This window comes from Carcharhinus amblyrhynchos, chromosome 8 (assembly GCF_965287045.1).
Source record: "Carcharhinus amblyrhynchos chromosome 8, sCarAmb.v2.hapA, whole genome shotgun sequence".
Taxonomy (NCBI): Eukaryota; Metazoa; Chordata; class Chondrichthyes; order Carcharhiniformes; family Carcharhinidae; genus Carcharhinus; species Carcharhinus amblyrhynchos.
The window spans coordinates 114,945,890-114,964,605 of record NC_137331.1 but is presented as its reverse complement, the minus strand read 5'-3'; the positions used below and the strand labels follow the sequence as shown (position 1 = coordinate 114,964,605).

Here is an 18,716-nt window from a genome sequence, read left to right as displayed (position 1 = left end):
TGATTGTCCCTTCCTCAGTTCATCTGTTGTGAAGCTCTCTTTTATTCTTTTGTTATCTGTAAACTTCGTCATTCCAATCTCTCCCATTTTCCACCCTGCAAAAACCTGAGCTCATCAAAAACCCTGTTGCCCATATTCTAACTTACACCAAACCCATTCATTCATCTCTCTTTTTCTTGTGCCTGCTGACATGGGCTTCCAGTTAGATCCCCATTTCATCCTGTAAAAATATATGCATTTTCTGTGCTGTATTTTTATGGTTCTATGCTGGACCTAATTGATTGACTATAAAGTACTTCAGGACAATTTGAGGTTGTGGAAAACTACAAAAATGCAAGCCTTTCTTTCTTTTTCCTTCCTGTGATTTGCTGAAAATAATCCAGCTTGATTTCAGTAAATTGATACCATGCACCCATCTCCTCTTTTAGGTGCGAGACCTGTTTGTGATGGCTCGGAAAAATGCTCCTTGTATCCTTTTCATTGATGAAATTGATGCAGTTGGAAGGAAAAGGGGTCGAGGTAATTTTGGTGGGCAGAGTGAACAGGAGAACACTCTGAATCAGCTCCTGGTAGAAATGGATGGTAAGTAGAAGGTGTGCGTCGTGTGTGTTTTGAGGGGGATTGTGTGTGTGGGTCATGTGGGTGTGGTTGGGGTGCATGTGTGACATTTCATGTCTGATAAATGATTGTAAGTTTGAGTTGAGATTTGCATACTTTGAATTGATTACTAGCAGATGAGCAATTTGATCTGAATCCAACTCCATTCTTTCTCCCACCCTCGGTGCATGTTTTCTGATTGTATCTCAGTTGAGGGGCAAATATATAATATGTTAAGTAATCACATCATGGTACAGTGTTGGAGAATTCTGGAATGTTTATTTGTATATTATATTTAATGTATATTAAATGTTTGGTTAGCTGCAGTAATTGTCCCTACTAAAAATAATTATCTTCTATTTGTAACAGATTACTTAAAATAGGAACATCTAGCATTTTGGAAGGAAACCACGATGGTCCACTAAAGTCATGTTAGTGCAGATTATTCATGTAAAGGTGTTATATAGAGACAAGAACACGTGTTATTTAAATTTCAACATGATGCATGCTGTTGGTAGCAGTTTCTGTAACTGTACCTCAGCATTTTCACACTGAGATTTTCTTATTTTTATTAACTTCAGTGACAGTGCATAGCTATGGCTGGATGGAAAATGATATTGTTTGTTAGTTTCTTTCTTTCCCCACTTTGTTATTTTCAGTAAAAGGATTATTGCTCAGGATAAGGTAATACTAGGTAAGTTGGGTTTCCCCTGGCCCCTTTTACGTTATCACAACCACTCAGAGGACTACTTTGTTTGACCACAAGGTGGTGTACACTCGACTCCCTACCTACTGTTCCACTGCAGATGCAGGAAGTCTTCACATGTGGAATTGTATGACCTGACACCTCCCCAACAAGCTATAGTTCTCCCTCCATTCCTGTTGAGACCATTGTGCCTCTGCTTGGTTCCTGTTTTTTGCTATGGTTCAGATTGAGGAACTGCAGGAACAATTATATCATACTATTTCCTGTCAAAGCATTGGGCCCACAGTGTTTACAGCCACATTCTCCTCTGTCTTCCCTGTTTTAGCATTCTTTATTTTTGCCAAGAAAGACAGAAAAAGGAGAACAGCCTTCTCGCTTGGGTAATTTTTACAAATGCTTTGAGTGCAGTATTTAGATAGCAGTTTAAAACCTTCTGTCTGAGAACTAGGCCCTTTCTTGAATGCATTGGCATAAACATAGAAGATAGGAGCAAGCCATTCGAGCCTGCTTCACTATTCATTACGATCATGGCTGATCATCCAACTCAATAGCTTAATCCTGCTTTCTCCCCATAACCTTTGATCCCATTCGCCCCAAGTGCTATATCCAGCCACCTCTTGAATACATTCAATGTTTTGGCATCAACTACTTCCTGTGGTAATGAATTCCACAGGCTCACCACACTTTGGGTGAAGCAATGTCTCCTCATCTCTGTCCTAAATGGTCTACCCTGTATCCTCAGACAGTGACCCCTGAACCTGGACACCCCCACCGACGGAAATATCCAATGGTAGAATAATAGGGATTATACAAAATTTACAGCACAGAAATAGGCCATTTGATTTAATTGGTCCATGCTGTACATCAGCTTCCTTCTCTCCCCAAGCCCCATGTACTTTATCTTATTGTATCAGCATATACTTCTGTTTCTTTTGTAAAAGTCCAGTGGTTGGTGTTTACTCCAACTCGCACTTCACCAGTCCCAGATCATCACCTGTTTCCCCTACATACTCTTGGATTTATTAATTTCACTTACTCAATGTTTCCTCTTTTATTTTCATTTAACCAGCTGTTATGGTGGGATTTGAAGGCATTTCCTCAGATAATAAGGCTGGGCCTCAGGATTACCAGGCTTGTGATATTACCACTATGCTGTCATTCCTTTGTCTGCCCTTTATTTTTAGTAAAACAGAACAACCAATAAATACAGAACAGATTTGAATGGTGGGGTGTGCTGTGTGGGTGTGGGTGTGAAAGCCCCTTAAAGGATTCTGCAACTAAGGATAAAGCCTTAGGAAAGTTAGCAAATAAACTTAAAAACTTTAAATGAGAATGTGGTTCTGAGAGATAATCATGCACCCCAGCCCCTGTGATGCCCACCAATCATGGAAAGGTTTCCACTTTATATGCACCCAGTGATGTGCTGAACCAGTTACTAACTCAATCACTTGTCGAATATAGTACACCATCTTTCTCCCTCATGTTGATCTAACTCCCTCTTAAACTGTTTGTCACCTCAATTACTCTCATCTGATAGCAGGTTTCACAATCTAACCAATCTCTGTGTAAAGAAGTTCTTCATGGCGGCGTGGGCTCGTTGGGCCGAAGGGCCTGTTTCCCGGGCTGTTTTTGTTCTTTGTTCATGAATTACTAATCAAATTTATTCGTGATGATCTTATATCTGTGGCCTCTAGTTTTAGCCCCCCTACCCCATCACAAGTGAAATTGTCTATGGGAATCATTTTCATTTCTGTGTTTTTATTTTGTCCGTACGGTTTGTGTTCCCAATCTTTCTGGGGCTGGGGCAAAGTTACGTTTCTCAGCTCTTTCCAGACAGATGAAGTGAAGATTGTATGGAGATTGACATCTCTCTCCCTGAGACCTATAAGCCACTAATAACCGAGTCCTGGCTGCTTTCTCAATTGAGGAATGGTGTCGATCATAACATTTTCATTTTGTTGTTTGTATGTCGTACTTTTTAAAGTCTAAGATGACACTGCACGGGCTCCTATCAGCTAGTTATTGGCATTGCTTTTCAACAGCCAATTAAAACTCCAGTATTATCTACTTACTTGCAGTGTATTAGGAAGTATTATTGCTTGGAGTGAGTGCACCGTACTTAAATAAAAAGAGTAAGAAGTCTCACAACAGATTAAAGTCTAACAGGTTTATTTGGAATCCATGAGCTTTCAGAGTGCTGCTCCTTCATTAGGTGACTCACCTGATGAAGAAGCAGCGCTCCAAAAGCTTGTGATTCCAAATAAACCTGTTGGACTTTAACCTGGTGTTGTGAAACTTCTTACTGTGCCCACTGCAGTCCAACGCTGGTATCTCCACATCATAAATAGAAAAAATTTCAGAACAAATGATTGTTTCAGTACGTACCTTCTCCTTGAGCTTATGCCATCACAGAAAACGCCAAACATCAAGATGGGTGGCACAGTAGTTAGCACTGCTGCCTCATAACAACAGGGATCCTGGTTCGATTCCCAGCTTGAGTCACTGCCTGTGTGGAGTTTGCACGTTCTCCCCTCTCTGCGTGGGTTTCCTCTGGGAGCTCCGGTTTCCTCCCAGTCTAAAAGACGTGCTGGTTAGGTGGATTGACCCAAAACAGGTGCCAGAGTCTGACGACTAGGGGAATTTCACAGTAACTTAATTGTAGTGTTAATGTAAGCCTTACTTATGATTAATAAATAAGCTTTAAAAAAATTCAGAATAAAGTTGGTGTACCAAAGGGACTTGGCTACCTTTCAAAAGCAAGAAAGTCTGAACTTCTGTGAAATACGATTGTATTTTAAACAGTCTGGAGCAAAGGCAGTTGCGTGCTGCAAAATTTACAAATATTTTGATATTACGTTTCTTTAGAAAATCTGTAAATTTAGAGAAGAATGTGCACTTGATATTCGGCGCTCAAAGTTACACAGCCTAAGTTAATCTGAAACAATCCACCATTTGCTCATCAAAAGGAATTAGACAAGTATGGAAGTGAAGCTTAAAACAGACTGAGCTACAGAAATTGGCTCGAGTGTTTTCCTGCTTCTTTCCTGTTGTGTTCAACTGTATGTTCCTGATTAGAGTATAGGGAAAAAAAACGTTGCTGACCTTGAGACATTGATGTTGTTGTTTTAATGAAATCCTTGTGTTGACTGCAATTGTTTTTGGCAGGATTCAACACTGCAACCAACGTGGTGGTTTTGGCAGGCACAAACCGCCCAGATATCCTGGACCCTGCACTGATGAGGCCAGGTCGATTTGACAGACAGATTTTCATCGGTAGGTCTGAACAGAGTACATCTGCTTTATTTTCAGGCAAGCTGAAGCTGATGGAACAGTATCATCTTTATGCAAAGACGTTTGTAGAGAAGAGTAAAACATGAGAGCACAAGGTATAAGAGCCAGACTAAACCATACGGCCGATTGAGCCTACACAGTCATTTAGAAGGATCGTATCTGATCTTCCCATCAACTCCACTTTCTTGCCTCCTTCTCATATCTCAAGACACCAAAAATCTGTCAATCCCAACCTTAAATATATTCAATGGTAGAACATCTACAACCTACTGCAGTGGAGAATTCCAAAGATTCACAATCCTTTGTGTGAATAAATTTCTGCTTATTTCAGTCCTAATGATCATCCCTTATCCTGAGATTATGTTCCCTCTTTTAGATGTCCCAGTTGGCAGAAACAAGCTCTCGGTGTCTGCATTGTCAAATCCTTTCAAATCTTCTAGGTTTCAATGAAATCACCTGTCATTCTTCTAAGCTCCAGAGAATATAGATTCAATTTACTCAGCCTTTCATCATTGGACAAGCCCGTGTCACTGAGACAAATTTAGTGAACCTTTGTTGTACTGCTTTCAGTGCAAGTATATCTTTCCTTAATCTAAACTGCACACAGCATTCCCGATGTAGCCCCATGAGACCATAAGATATAGGAGCAGAATTGGGCTATTCGGCTCATCGAGTCTGCTTCACCATTCGGTTATGGCTGATATAATTCTCATCAAAGCCTTGTACAATTGTAGCGAGACTACTCTACTCCAGCCCCCTTGCAATAAAAGCCAAAATACCGGTTGCATTCCTAATTGCTTGCTGTACCTAGATGCAGACTTTGTGTGAGCACAACCAAATTTCTAAGATCAATGTTCATTTCTTTAAAGAAAAAATTGCTTTTCTATTCTTATTCCTCCTATTCTAAATCTGTCATCTTGTTGCCCATTTACTTAATCTGTCTATATTTCTTTGCACAAATTCAAGTAAAATACAGCAGATGCTGGTAATGTGAAATGAAAAAAACAAAGTACTGGAAAAATTCTGGTCTGACAGTATCTGTGGAGAGAGAAACAGAGTTAACATTTTAGGTCCAATCAACGCTTCCTCAGAACTGAAGAGAGGTAGAAATGTGATGGGTCTAATGCTGTTGAAAAGTGGAGTGCAGAGGAAGTGGAGCCAAAGATGTAATGGAACCAAAGGCAAGAGTGATAACTCTGCTTCTCTCTCCGCACATGCTGCCAACCCATTGAGTTTTCCAAGCACTTTGCTTTTATTTTGTATTTCTTTGCATCCTCTCCATGCTTTCCTCAGATTTACATTTCCATCTCGCTTTGTGTTGCCAGCAAGAGAGATTGGAATTGATGATGTCAGCACTTGATTTAATTCTTGCAGCAGAATCTGTAGGAAGTTGCTTGATTGGACAATCCCATTCTCTTTCATAGGATTGTAGAATCCTACAGTGCAGAAGGAGGCCATTTGGCCCATCAAGTTTGCACTGACCACAATCCCACCCAAGCCCTATTTCCGTAACCCCACACATTTACTGTGCTAATTCCGCTGACACTAGGATCAGTTTAGCATGGCCAGCCAACCTAACCTGCAGACCTTTGGACTGTGGGAGGAACCCAAGCAACAGAGGAAACATGGGGAGAATATGCAAACTCCACACAGACAGTGACGCAAGACTGGAATTGAACCTGGGTCCCTGGGGCTGTGAGGCAGCAGTGCTAACCACTGCCACTATGCCACCCAATTTAAATTGCATTTGTCCTGTTCTTGTTCACCTCACTGAAATCCTTCAGCTCCCTCAACTGGACTTAAGGTGCATTAGGTGATCAAGGGAGCAGCCTTCTCGGGTACTGGTGAACTTCCCTGTAGATGTCATTGTTCCTTTAGAGAAGAAATTACTCCTTTGACAAAATGGCTGTCATCCTAACTTCCCTCTATACTACTCAGAGAGCCTGGAAGACGGACTCTTTATTGATCACCTTCCGGAAAGAGCAGCCTGAAGGTGCCTCTGCATTGGGGCTCCCAACCCGGAAGCGATTCAGACTTGTCCTGCCCAATATTTCCGATTCTCCCCCCTGGTTTTCTGATCATGTACTGATCAACACTGGGCGATGCACGAGTACAGATGAAGGTATGATCATGTTTGGTAAAAGATACTAGTGGACCTCTCATCTTTCCAAGCTCTCAGAGGAAGAATGGTCACTTAAGGTGGAGTGCTGACAAAATTGTCCCTGGCTTCAAAGCTGTACTGAGGAAAGAGTATGGAAGTTTCAAATGAATGTGGGATTTTAAAAAATAAATGAACAAAGACTGGTCCTAGCAATTTATTGTTAACTGTCTGATGCTTGCATTTTGAAAGAAATCCCGAGAGAAGCTCTTGATTTGATGCAACCTTAGCAAGCTGACATTGTTTATATTAATTCCAATTTTTAGGTTGGGTCTGTGCTCTCCTGTGTTTTGTATCACAGCCATTTTAACTCTCTTTCAAAAGCAATTTTAAGAATGGGGCAAAATGCTGTGCTTTGCATATATTATTTCTTTTGATCTCATTAGGAAGAGGATGTGTAGCAAATCAAGCTTCTCGCCATGGGCGAACAAGAGTTCACAGGTACAGGTTACAAGGCTGTAGATTTAAAACTTAAATGAGGAAGAACTACTTCTCGCAGAGAGTGGTGAATTTGTGGAACTCGCTGCCCCATAGCACAGTGGAGTTTGAATCATTTAATGATTTCAAGTGGGAGATACATATTCCAACTTTTAAAAAAAGAGAAAGGGAGGTATGGGGAACAGGTGGGGAGGTGGATTTGTGACCAGGGAGACATTGGCCATGATCTGAATGGCAGAGCAGGCTCGAAGGACTGAATTTGCCTACCTCTGCTCCTAATTCCTATGTTCCTATGAGCAGGGGGACATGTCACGCGAGCTTGCTGTTGTGCATTTCCAAGTGAACTCAAACGTGGAGCAAACTGCCTGCAGATAGATTATGTTGATGCAACCTTTTCTTATAAAATTCCTGCAGCACTAATTGCGCAGTTTTATTGTTCCTCATAAAGGGCCACCTGACATTAAAGGAAGAGCTTCAATTTTTAAAGTTCACCTCAAACCCTTAAAATTGGAATCTTCTATCAAAGAGGAAGCTTTGGCAAGGAAGCTAGCTGCTTTGACTCCTGGGTTTACAGGTAAGTGTTAATAATTACATCAGGAGACTGAAATGCAGTGTGGATAATTCTGAAATAATTTCTTCTTATTAACGTTGCATGTTCAAAATATATGGTTGCAACTTTTTATTTTCTCTGGTCTGTTTATCCATCTTTTATCATAAATTTTAGATCTCCCCTCCAAGATTGGAAAATCACAAGAATGCTGTAGGGTGCATTGTTTGTAATAGCCTTTACCTTTCAGTTCGAGGAACTGGCATTCTAAATGGTCTGTGGAAAGCTAAGCAACGTTGAACTGAGATGTCCAAAAGCTTTTTGACAGAGTTTCACATGAAAGCTTACTAGTTACTAAAGCACTGTGAATTCACAGATTTGTTATGAATTGATTGGACACTATAAAATGTTGGGTATTAATTGTCAGGGTACGAGGAAATGCTGAATAGAGCTGTGAGGTTTGGTGTTGGGATCCTTGTGGTTTCTAATCCACACCAATGACTTGAATTCCAAAGCCTTATTCAAGTTGGTTCACTGTCTCCATAGAGTCATAGAGGTTTACAGCATGGAGACAGATTCTTTGGTCCAACTTGTCCATGCTGTCCTTTTTTTAAAAACACCAATTGCCCGCATTTGGCCCATATCCCTCTATACCCATTGTACCCATGTAACTATCTAAATGCTTTTTAAAAGACAAAATTGGACCCGCCTCTACTACTACCTCTAGCAGCTTGTTCCAGACACTCACCACCCTCTGCGAAAAAATTGCCCCTCTGGACACTTTTGTATCTCTCCTCTCTCACCTTAAACCTATGTCCTCTAGTTTTAGACTCCCCTACCTTTGGGAAAAGTTATTGACTATGTTAGCTGATCTGTGTCCCTCATTATTTTATAGACCTCTATAAGATCACCCCTCAGCTCCTACACTCCAGAGAAAAAAGTCCCAGTCTATCCAGCCTCTCCTTATAACTCAATCCATCAAGTCCCATAGCATCCTAGTGAATTTTTCTGCACTCTTTCTAGTTTAATAATATCCTTTCTATATTACCGTGACCAGAATTGCACACAGTATTCCAAGTGTAGCCTTACCAATGTCTTGTACAACTTCAACAAGACATTCCAATTCCTGTACTCAATGTTATGAAGGATGAAACCAACCTTAGTGTCATCTCACTGAGGACTGTAGTTCCCAGGTTTTTCCCTGCAGCCCTTTTTAAACAAAGGCACAACATTTGCCACTCTTCAATCTTCAGACACCTCACCCGTGACTATCGATGATTCAAGTATCTTGGCTAGGGGACCCACGATTTCCTCCCTAGCCTCCTACAATGTCCTGGGATACACTTCATCAAATCCTGGGGAGTTATCTGCTTTGATGCACTTTAGGACTTCCAGCACCACCGCCTCTTTAATATGTACACTCCTTAAGACATCTATTTATTTCCCCAATTTCCTAACATCCATGCTTTTCTCAACGATAAATACTGATGAGAAATATTCATTTAGGATCTCACCCATCTCTTGTGGATCCACACATAGATGACCTATGTGTGGATCATTAGAAGTACAAATGATCACAGTTGTCTTGATGTTGCTCTCTTTACAACTTCTGAATATTCCAAAACAATTCTTAATGAAATACTTCAGAGATGTAGTCAGTAGTAAAACTGAAGTCAGTGGGGATCTGGAGAACACTCTTTAATATAGTTGGAGTCATACCTAATGCAAAAGAAAATGATCGCTGTTGTAGGAGCTCAATCCTAGGTCATCACTGCAGGACTTTCTCAGGTTAGTTTTCCTCAGGGTAGTGCTCAGGCTGAACCATTTTCAGCTGCTTCATCAATTACCCTCCTTTCTTGATGAGATTAGAGCAGGGATGGTGATTGCACTGTGTTTATCTCCATTCACAATTTCTCAGATAATGGAACAGTTTGTGTCTGCATGCAGCAAGATCCAGGCAGTCTTCGGGCTTTGAGTTATAGAGTCATAAAGGTTTACAGCGTGAAAGTAGGCCCTTCGGCCCAACTTGTCCATGCTGCCCTTTTTTTAAACCACTAATCTAATCCCAATTGTCCTTGTTTGGCCCATATCCCTCTATTCCCATCTTGCCTATGTAATTGTCAAAAAACTTTTTAAAAAATAAAATTGTACCCGCCTCTACTACTACCTCTGGCAGCTTATTCCAGACATTCACCACCGTCTGTGTGAAAAAATTGCCCCTCTCACCTTAAACCTACACCCTCTAGTTTTTGACTCCCTACCTTTGGGAAAAGATATTGACTATCTAGCTGATCTGTGCCCCTCATTATTTTATAGATCTCTATAAGATCATCTCTTAGCCTTCTACTCCCCAAAGAAAAAAGTCCCAATATATCCAGCCTCTCCTTGTAACTCAAGCCATTAAGGCCTGGCAACATCCTAGTAAATCTTTTCTGCACTCTTTCAAGTTTAATAATATCTTTTCTGTAATAGGGTGACCAGAATTGCATACAGTATTCCAATGTGGCCTTATTCCAAGTTGATCTTGTACAACTTCACAAGATGTCCCAACTCCTGTATTCAGTGTTCTGATCAGTGAAGTCAAGTATGCAAAGAGAAGGTGAAAAGGAACGTAGTGGTAATTGGGGATAGTGTGGTTAAGGGTATTGACACTGTCCTTTGTCACAGTGACAAAGTGCACAGAAGGGTGTGTTGTATGCCTGGTGTTCGGGTCCAGGATGTCGCATCTGGGCTGCAGAGGAATCTGGAGTGGGAGGGTGAGAATCCGGTCGTTGTAGTACATGTGGGTGCCAACGACATAGGCAAAATGTGAACTGAGGATCTGGGGAGGGAGTTTGAAAAGCTGGGAATGGAATTAAAAAGTGGAACCGACAAGGTGGTTATCTCCGGACTACTGCCTGAACCGTGTGCAGACGGGCGTAGGGTTGATAAGATTAAGGAAGTGAATGGGTGGCTCAGGGATTGGTGTGGGAGGAATGGGTTTGAATTTATGGGGCATTGGCATCAGTATTGGGGTAGGTGGGACCTGTTCAGGTGGGATGGGGTTGGTCTGAACCGTGCTGGGACCAGAGTCCTGGCGAATCGTGTAGATAGGACTGTAGATAGGGCTTTAAACTAGTTGGGGGGGGGGCGGGGGTGCGAGGGTAGGTGAAATTACAGGGTCGAAAGTAAAGGAGAGGGTACAGGTAAGGGAAGTGGCCGAGGATGTCCCAATAATAAAGAGAGTAGGGGGCGTGAGTATGGTTGGTGGCATTCCGGCAAATAGGGTCCAGGTGAAGGCTGGGATGAAGGCACTTTATCTGAATGCACGAAGCATTCGGAATAAAGTGAATGAGCTGGTGGCGCAGATCAGCACAAATAGATGTGATCTGGTGGCCATTACAGAGATGTGGCTGCAAGGTGACAGGGACTGGGAGCTGAATGTCCAGGGGTATCAAGTGTTTAGGAAGGATAGGCGGGAGGAAAAAGGGCGGGGGGGGCGTAGCTCTGCTGATTAAGGATAGCATCAGGGTGGTAGTAAGGGATGATATAGGAGCCAAAGAGCAGAAAGTGGAATCGTTGTGGGTGGAGATTAGGAACAGCAAAGGGAGGAAGACGCTGTTGGGTGTCGTCTATAGGCCCTCAAATAATGATCTGGAGGTGGGGAGGGCTGTTAACGCGCAAATAAATGCGGCGTGCAGGAATGGAACGGCAATAATTATGGGGGATTTCAATCTACATATTGATCGGTCGACCCATGTTGGACGCGGTGGGCTTGAGGAAGAGTTAACATAAGAACATAAGAAATAGGAGCAGGAGTAGGCCATCTGGCCCTTCGAGCCTGCCCCGCCATTCAATAAGATCATGGCTGATCTGTCGTGGCTCAGTTCCACTTTCCCGCCCTCTCCCCATAACCCTTAATCCCCTCTCTTATCAAAAACCCATCAACCCGCTTCTTAAAAATATTTAGCAAGGCAGCCTCCACCACTTCAACGGGCAGAGAATTCCAGAGATTCACCACCCTTTGAGTGAAGAAGTTCCTCCTCAACTCCGTTCTGAACTGCCCCCCCTTTATCTTGAGGCTGTGCCCCCTAGTCCTACTGTCTTTTTTGAGCGGGAAGAGTCTTTCCACCTCTATCCTATCCATCCCATTCATCATCTTATACGTCTCAATGAGATCTCCCCTCATTCTTCTAAACTCTAACGAGTACAAGCCTAGTTTATTCAGCCTCTCCTCATAGCTCAACCCCCTCAACTCCGGTATCAGCCTAGTAAACCTCCTCTGCACTCCCTCCAAGGCCAAAATATCCTTGCGCAGGTGCGGCGCCCAAAACTGCACACAGTACTCCAGCTGCGGCCTCACCAATGCCCTATACAGCTGCAGCAAGACCTCCCTACTTTTATATTCAATCCCCCTCGCTATGAAGGCCAGCATCCCATTCGCCTTCCTGACCACCTGCTGCACCTGCAGGCTGGGTTTTTGCGACTCATGCACAAGGACCCCGAGGTCCCTCTGCACCGTTCTTGGATTGCTGCCGGGATAGTTTCCTTGAACAGTGTGTTGGAGCCGACGAGGGAGCGAGCTATCTTGGATCTGATGTTATGTAATAAAGCAGGTAGAATTAGGGGCCTTGTGGTGAAGGATCCTCTTGGGAAGAGTGATCATTGTATGGTGGAGTTTCTGATGCAGATGGAGGAGGAGAAAGTGGGTTCCCAGACATGTGTCCTTTGTTTGAACAGAGGGGAGTACGATAGGATGAGAGAGGAATTGGCGAATGTTGATTGGGGGAGCGCATTGGAAGGTAGGTCTGCTGAGGAACAGTGGAGGATCTTTCAGAAGATCTTTCTTGGTGCTCAGCAGAAATTTATTCCGATGGTTAAAAAGGATCGTAGGAGGAGAGATAATCAGCCGTGGATAACGAAGGAGGTAAAGGAAAGTGTTAAATTAAAAGCGGATGTGTTTAGAGTAGCTAAGAGTAGTGGGCGAGAAGAGGATTGGGAGAGGTTTAAATATCAACAAAGAATGACAAAGAAGTTGATAAAGAAGGGTAGGATAAACTATGAAGCTAGGCTAGCGCATAATATAAAAAAGGACAGTAAGAGTTTTTATAAATATGTAAAAAGGAAGAGGCTGACTAGGGTGAACGTTGGACCCTTAGAGGATGAGAAGGGGGACTTAGTGGTAGGGGATGGGGAAATGGCTGAGGCCTTGAATAACTTTTTTGTTTCAGTCTTCACGGAGGAGGACGTGAATAATTTGCCGGGTGTTAGCGATGGGAAGATGGTAGGAGTGGAGGGTCTCAGTGACATTATTGTTACTAGAGAGGCAGTGCTCGAAAGACTGGAGGGACTGATTGTGGACAAGTCCCCAGGACCGGATGGAATGCATCCGAGGGTTCTGAAAGAAATGGCACAGGTGATAGTGGATGCCTTGGGATTATTTTCTAAACATCACTGGATTCCGGGGAAGTGCCGGAAGATTGGAAAACGGCTAATGTTACGCCGTTGTTTAAGGGTGGCAGGCAAAAAGCAGGGAATTATAGGCCGGTTAGTTTAACGTCTGTTGTAGGTAAAATGTTAGAATCCGTGATCAAGGAGAAAATAGCGAGGCATCTTGAGGAGAATTGTTTGATAGAGCAGATGCAGCACGGTTTCGTTAAGGGGAAGTCGTATCTGACGAATTTATTGGAGTTCTATGAGGATGTGTCTAGGGCGGTGGATAGAGGAGAGCCGGTGGATGTGGTCTTTCTTGATTTTCAGAAGGCGTTTGATAAGGTGCCGCACAAGAGGTTATTACAGAAGGTGAGGGGGCATGGAGTTGGGGGTAGGGTGTTAGCGTGGATAGGGGATTGGCTGTCAAATAGGAGGCAGAGTGTGGGGGTCAATGGGTGCTATTCGGATTGGCGGTTGGTGACTAGTGGAGTGCCCCAGGGGTCGGTGCTGGGGCCTCAGCTATTCACCATTTATATAGATGATCTGGAGGAGGGAACCGGGCGTATGGTGTCGAAATTTGCTGATGACACCAAGATTGGTGGAACGGCAAATTGTGTGGAGGGTGTGGAGAGTCTGCAGAAGGATCTAGATAGGCTGGGCGAATGGGCTAGGAACTGGCAAATGGAATTTAATATTGGCAAGTGCGAGGTTGTCCACTTTGGTAGGAATAATGGTAGGAAGGACTGTTACTTACATGGCGAAAAACTGCAGCACGCAACGGTGCAGAGGGACCCCGGGGTCCTTGTGCATGAGTCGCAAAAACCCAGCCTGCAGGTGCAGCAGGTGGTCAGGAAGGCAAATGGGATGCTGGCCTTCATAGCGAAGGGGATTGAATATAAAAGTAGGGAGGTCTTGCTGCAACTGTACAGGGCACTGGTGAGGCCGCAGCTGGAGTACTGTGTGCAGTTTTGGTCGCCGCACTTACGCAAGGATATTTTGGCCTTGGAGGGAGTGCAGAGGAGGTTTACTAGGCTGATACCGGAGTTGAGGGGGTTGAACTATGAGGAGAGGCTGAATAAACTAGGCTTCTACTCGTTAGAGTTTAGAAGAATGAGGGGAGATCTCATTGAGACATATAAGATGATGAATGGGATGGATAGGATAGAGGTGGAGAGACTCTTCCTGCTCAGAAAGGACAGTAGGACTAGAGGGCACCGCCTCAAGATAAAGGGGGGGCGGTTTAGAACAGAGTTGAGGAGGAACTTCTTCACTCAAAGGGTGGTGAATCTCTGGAATTCTCTGCCTGTTGAAGTGGTGGAGGCTGCCTCACTAAATATATTTAAGACGCGGGTTGATAGGTTTTTGATAGGCAATGGGATTAAGGGTTATGGGGAGAGGGCGGGAAGGTGGAACTGAGACACAACAGATCAGCCATGATCTTATTGAATGGCGGGGCAGGCTCGAAGGGCTAGATGGCCTACTCCTGCTCCTATTTCTTATGTTCTTATGTTCTAAATGCCACCTTCACCACTCTCCACCTGTGACTCCACTTTCAAAGAGCTATGCACATGTACCCCTAGATCTCTTTGTGCTATAACTCTCCCCAATGCCCTACCATTAACTGAGTAAATTCTGCCCTGGCTCGAACACCAAAATGCATCACCTTGCATTTATCTAAATTAACCTCCATCCGCCATTCATCGGCCCACTGGCTCCATTTATCAAGATCCTGTTGGCTAATAAATGACTCGTAACATTGGTCATTGCCTTGTGTTTATGACTAAATCCCCGTCCTCCTCCTAACATTCAGTCGTATTACCATTCCACAATCCCATAGCATAAACATCCTGGAAATTGGCCAGAAACTTAATTGGTCTAGCCACATAAATGTGGTAGCATTTGGAGATTTTAACATTGTATCTCTTTGTTCTGGTTTTCACATCAAAAGGAAAGAGTTTCTCTGTAGATGGAGAAACTTGTAATGTCTGAACATGTTGGTTTACTTCCCAATGAAACATTGTTTTCTGTGAATGATGACTCTTGTTTCTTGGAATGTCACACTGGAAGTGAATCATATTTCTGTTCTTGATGACTTTTCTTTCAGGAGCTGACATTGCCAATGTGTGCAATGAAGCTGCTTTAATTGCTGCCAGACACCTCTCTGAGGCCATTATACAGAAACACTTTGAACAGGCCATTGAGCGTGTCATTGGAGGTAAGGAGTAATAACGTTCTGAATTTTGATACTTACCAACATTTAGAGCAACAGTGCTACAACAATGAATTGCATTCATACTCTTGTTAAAAATGTGCAGCTGCATTATGGGTAGCACAGTGGTTAGCACTGTTGCTTCACAATGCAAACTGCCGGCTTCACAGTGCCAGGGATCTGGGTTCGATTCCCAGCTTGGGTCATTATCTTTGCGGAGTTTGCACGGTATCCCCGTGTCTGCATGGGTTTCCTCCCACACTCCAAAGATGTGTAGGTTAGGTTGATTGGCCATGCTAAATTGACCCTTAGTGCCAGGGGGTGTTCTAGGGGTAGGGCCTGGGTGGGTTTTATAGTTGGTGCAGACTCGATGGGCCAAATAGCCACCTTCTGTACTGTAGGGATTCTAATGATAATTTATTGAAATATCAATAATACTATGTCAGGAGCTGGGTAAGATGTACATTAAAAACTAATTCCCATTTTAATAACGCAAACTTTGTCCCTGAAAGAAATGGGTGAGGAGGGGGGTGCAAAAGAATAAAATTAAGGGGGACTTGTGGGATGGGGATGTGGGATGCTATCAAGACTGTGGGAGTGGGACACTGGTAATAAAGTGCAGTTTGCGTTAACAGTCATGAATGTAGCCCAGTCCATCACTCAAACCAGCCTCGCATCCATTCACTCTGTCTACATTTCCCGTTGTCTCAGGAAAAGCATAATCAAGGACCCCACACAGCCCTGACATTCTCACTTTCACCTTCTTCTGTCGGGAAAAAGATGGTAAAGCCTGAGGACGTATGCTTACCGACTCAAGTACAGCTTCTTCCCTGCTGCTATCAGACTTTTGAATGGACCTACCTCGCACTAAGTTGATCTTTCTTACACCCTAGCTATGACTGAAACACTACATTCTACACTCTCTCCTTCTCTATGCTTTGTATGTATAGTGCACAAGAAGTAATACTTTTCACTGTATCCCAATACATGTGACAATAATAAATCAAATCAGTTGTGTACTGCACATGCAGGAGAATTGCATCTGAAATACGGGGCAAAGGCTTCCCTGGAAACAAACAGTCTGTGACTTTGGACAGCCGTCTCAAATATGGGATGGTCCCATAAATCGGGATGGTTAGTTAACCTGTTGTAGAGTGGTAGTTGCATACGCTTGCTGTTTGATTGCCTGTCCAGCCACTTGTTGTAGAGAGATTCAAAAGGCAGACAAGCAGTTGTTGCAATATTTCCCAAGTAGAAAGTACAATAGCTATAAATTCTGTTTGAGAAATATTGACTAAGAATTCATTTGCGGTACGATTTCATCATTTAAAATTAGCCCTATACTCGACACATCTGTTATTCCTACCAAAGTGAATTACCTCACACTTCTCCGTATTAAACTCCATCCGCCACCTCTCGGCCCAGCTCTGCAACCTGTCCAAGTCTCCCTGCAAACTATGACACCCTTCCTCACAATCTACCACACCTCTGACTTTGGTGTCATCAGCAAATTTACTAATCCACCCAACTATACCCTCATCCAGATCATTAATAAAAATTACAAACAGCAGTGGCCCCAAAACAGATCCCTGAGGCACACCACTCGTAACCGAACTCCATGACGAATATTCACCATCAACCACCACCCTCTGTCTCCTATCTGCTAGCCAATTCCTGATCCAAGTACCTAGATTACCCCCAATCCCATACGTCTGCATTTTCTGCAGAAGCCTACCATGGTGAACCTTATCAAATGCCTTACTAAAATCCATATATACCACGTCAACTGCCTTACCCCTATCCACCTCTTTGGTCACTTTCTGAAAGAACTCAATAAGGTTAGTAAGGCACGATCTACCTGCTACAAAACCATGCTGACTGTCTCTAATCAATTCATTACTCTCCAAATAACTATAAATCCTATCCCTAATAATTCTTTCTAAAACCTTGCCCACAATAGAAGTAAGACTCACCGGTCTATAATTCCCAGGGAAGTCTCTGTTCCCTTTCTTAAACAATGGGACAACATTCGCTGTCCTCCAATCTTCCGGTACTATACCAGAGACCAACGATGACCTGAAGATCAGAGCCAGAGGCTCTGCAATCACCTCTCTAGCCTCCCAGAGAATCCTAGGGTAAATCCCGTCCGGACCAGGGGACTTATCTATTTTCAAGCCCTCTAGAATATCCAGCACATCCCCGGTATCAACTGCAATACTTTCTATTTTACACCCCTGCACCCCAGTGTCCTCCTCAGCTACATTCATGTCCCCCTGCGTGAACACCGAAGAGAAATATTGGTTCAATGCCTCTCCAATCTCTTCCGGTTCCACACACAACTTCCCTCTACTGTCTGTAACTGGCCCTAATCTTGCCCTAACCAACCTTCTGTTCTTGACATACCTATAGAACGCCTTAGGATTCTCCTTAATCCTATCAGCCAAAGTCATCTCATGTCCTCTTTTAGCCCTTCTTAACTCCCTCTTCAACTCCCTCCTAGCCAATCTAAAGCTTTCTAATGCACTACCTGAGCCCTCAAGCCTCATCCGAACATAAGCCTCCTTTTTCTTCCTAACCAACGAATCAACTTTTTTAGTACACCACGGTTCCCTAGCCCTACCAATTCCTCCTTGCCTGACAGGGACATACCTATCACAGACCCGCAGTAGCTGCTCCTTGAAAAAATTCCACATTTCGGACGTTCCCAGTCCCTGTAATCTCCTAGTCCAACCTATGCTTCCTAATTCTCTCCTAATAGCCTCATAATTACCCTTCCCCCAGCTAAAACTACTGACCCGAGGTTCATGCCTATCCCTTTCCATCACTAAGGTGAACGTAACCGAATTGTGGTCACTATCACCGAAATGCACCCCAACTTCCAAGTCCAGCACCTGGTCTGGCTCATTACCCAGCACCAAATCCAATATAGCCTCACCTCTAGTTGGCTTATCTAGAGGGTTGTACCAGAGATACAGACCATCCAACAGCATTGCATTCTAACAGAGTCCTCACTCCAATATTCAGCCCATCTGCCACTTTTCCAAATTACTGGAATCCTCCCTCATTGCCATAAATTCCTGAATGAGAGATGGTAGAAGCTTAGGCTCTTAAAATCATAGACAAAATATTGACAAAGAATGTTCGTGACAAAGACACCAAAATCATTGACATTTGACAAAGGATCATCTGGATTTGAAACATCAGCTCTTTTCTCTGCTCGCGGATGCTGCCAGACCTGCTGAGACTTTCCAGCATTTTCTCTTTTGGTTATTAAAATCATTAAAAGGACCACAGTATACCTAATGGATGAAGTGCAGCTCTTTAAACCTGTGCTGACCTTCATTTCATGAATGAAACC

The 18,716-nt window shown here is 43.4% G+C and overlaps 1 protein-coding gene across 1 annotated transcript in view; it reads left to right on the top strand.

The window, feature by feature from the left end:
• afg3l2 (AFG3-like AAA ATPase 2) overlaps nt 1-18,716 on the top strand; it is a 74,673-nt gene that overhangs the window by 40,682 nt on the left and 15,275 nt on the right. The window contains exons 10-13 of the mRNA XM_080194679.1: nt 429-582; nt 4,469-4,576; nt 7,639-7,764; nt 15,254-15,364. Of these exons, the coding sequence (XP_080050805.1) occupies nt 429-582; nt 4,469-4,576; nt 7,639-7,764; nt 15,254-15,364 (499 nt within the window). The remainder of the gene's footprint in view (nt 1-428; nt 583-4,468; nt 4,577-7,638; nt 7,765-15,253; nt 15,365-18,716) is intronic.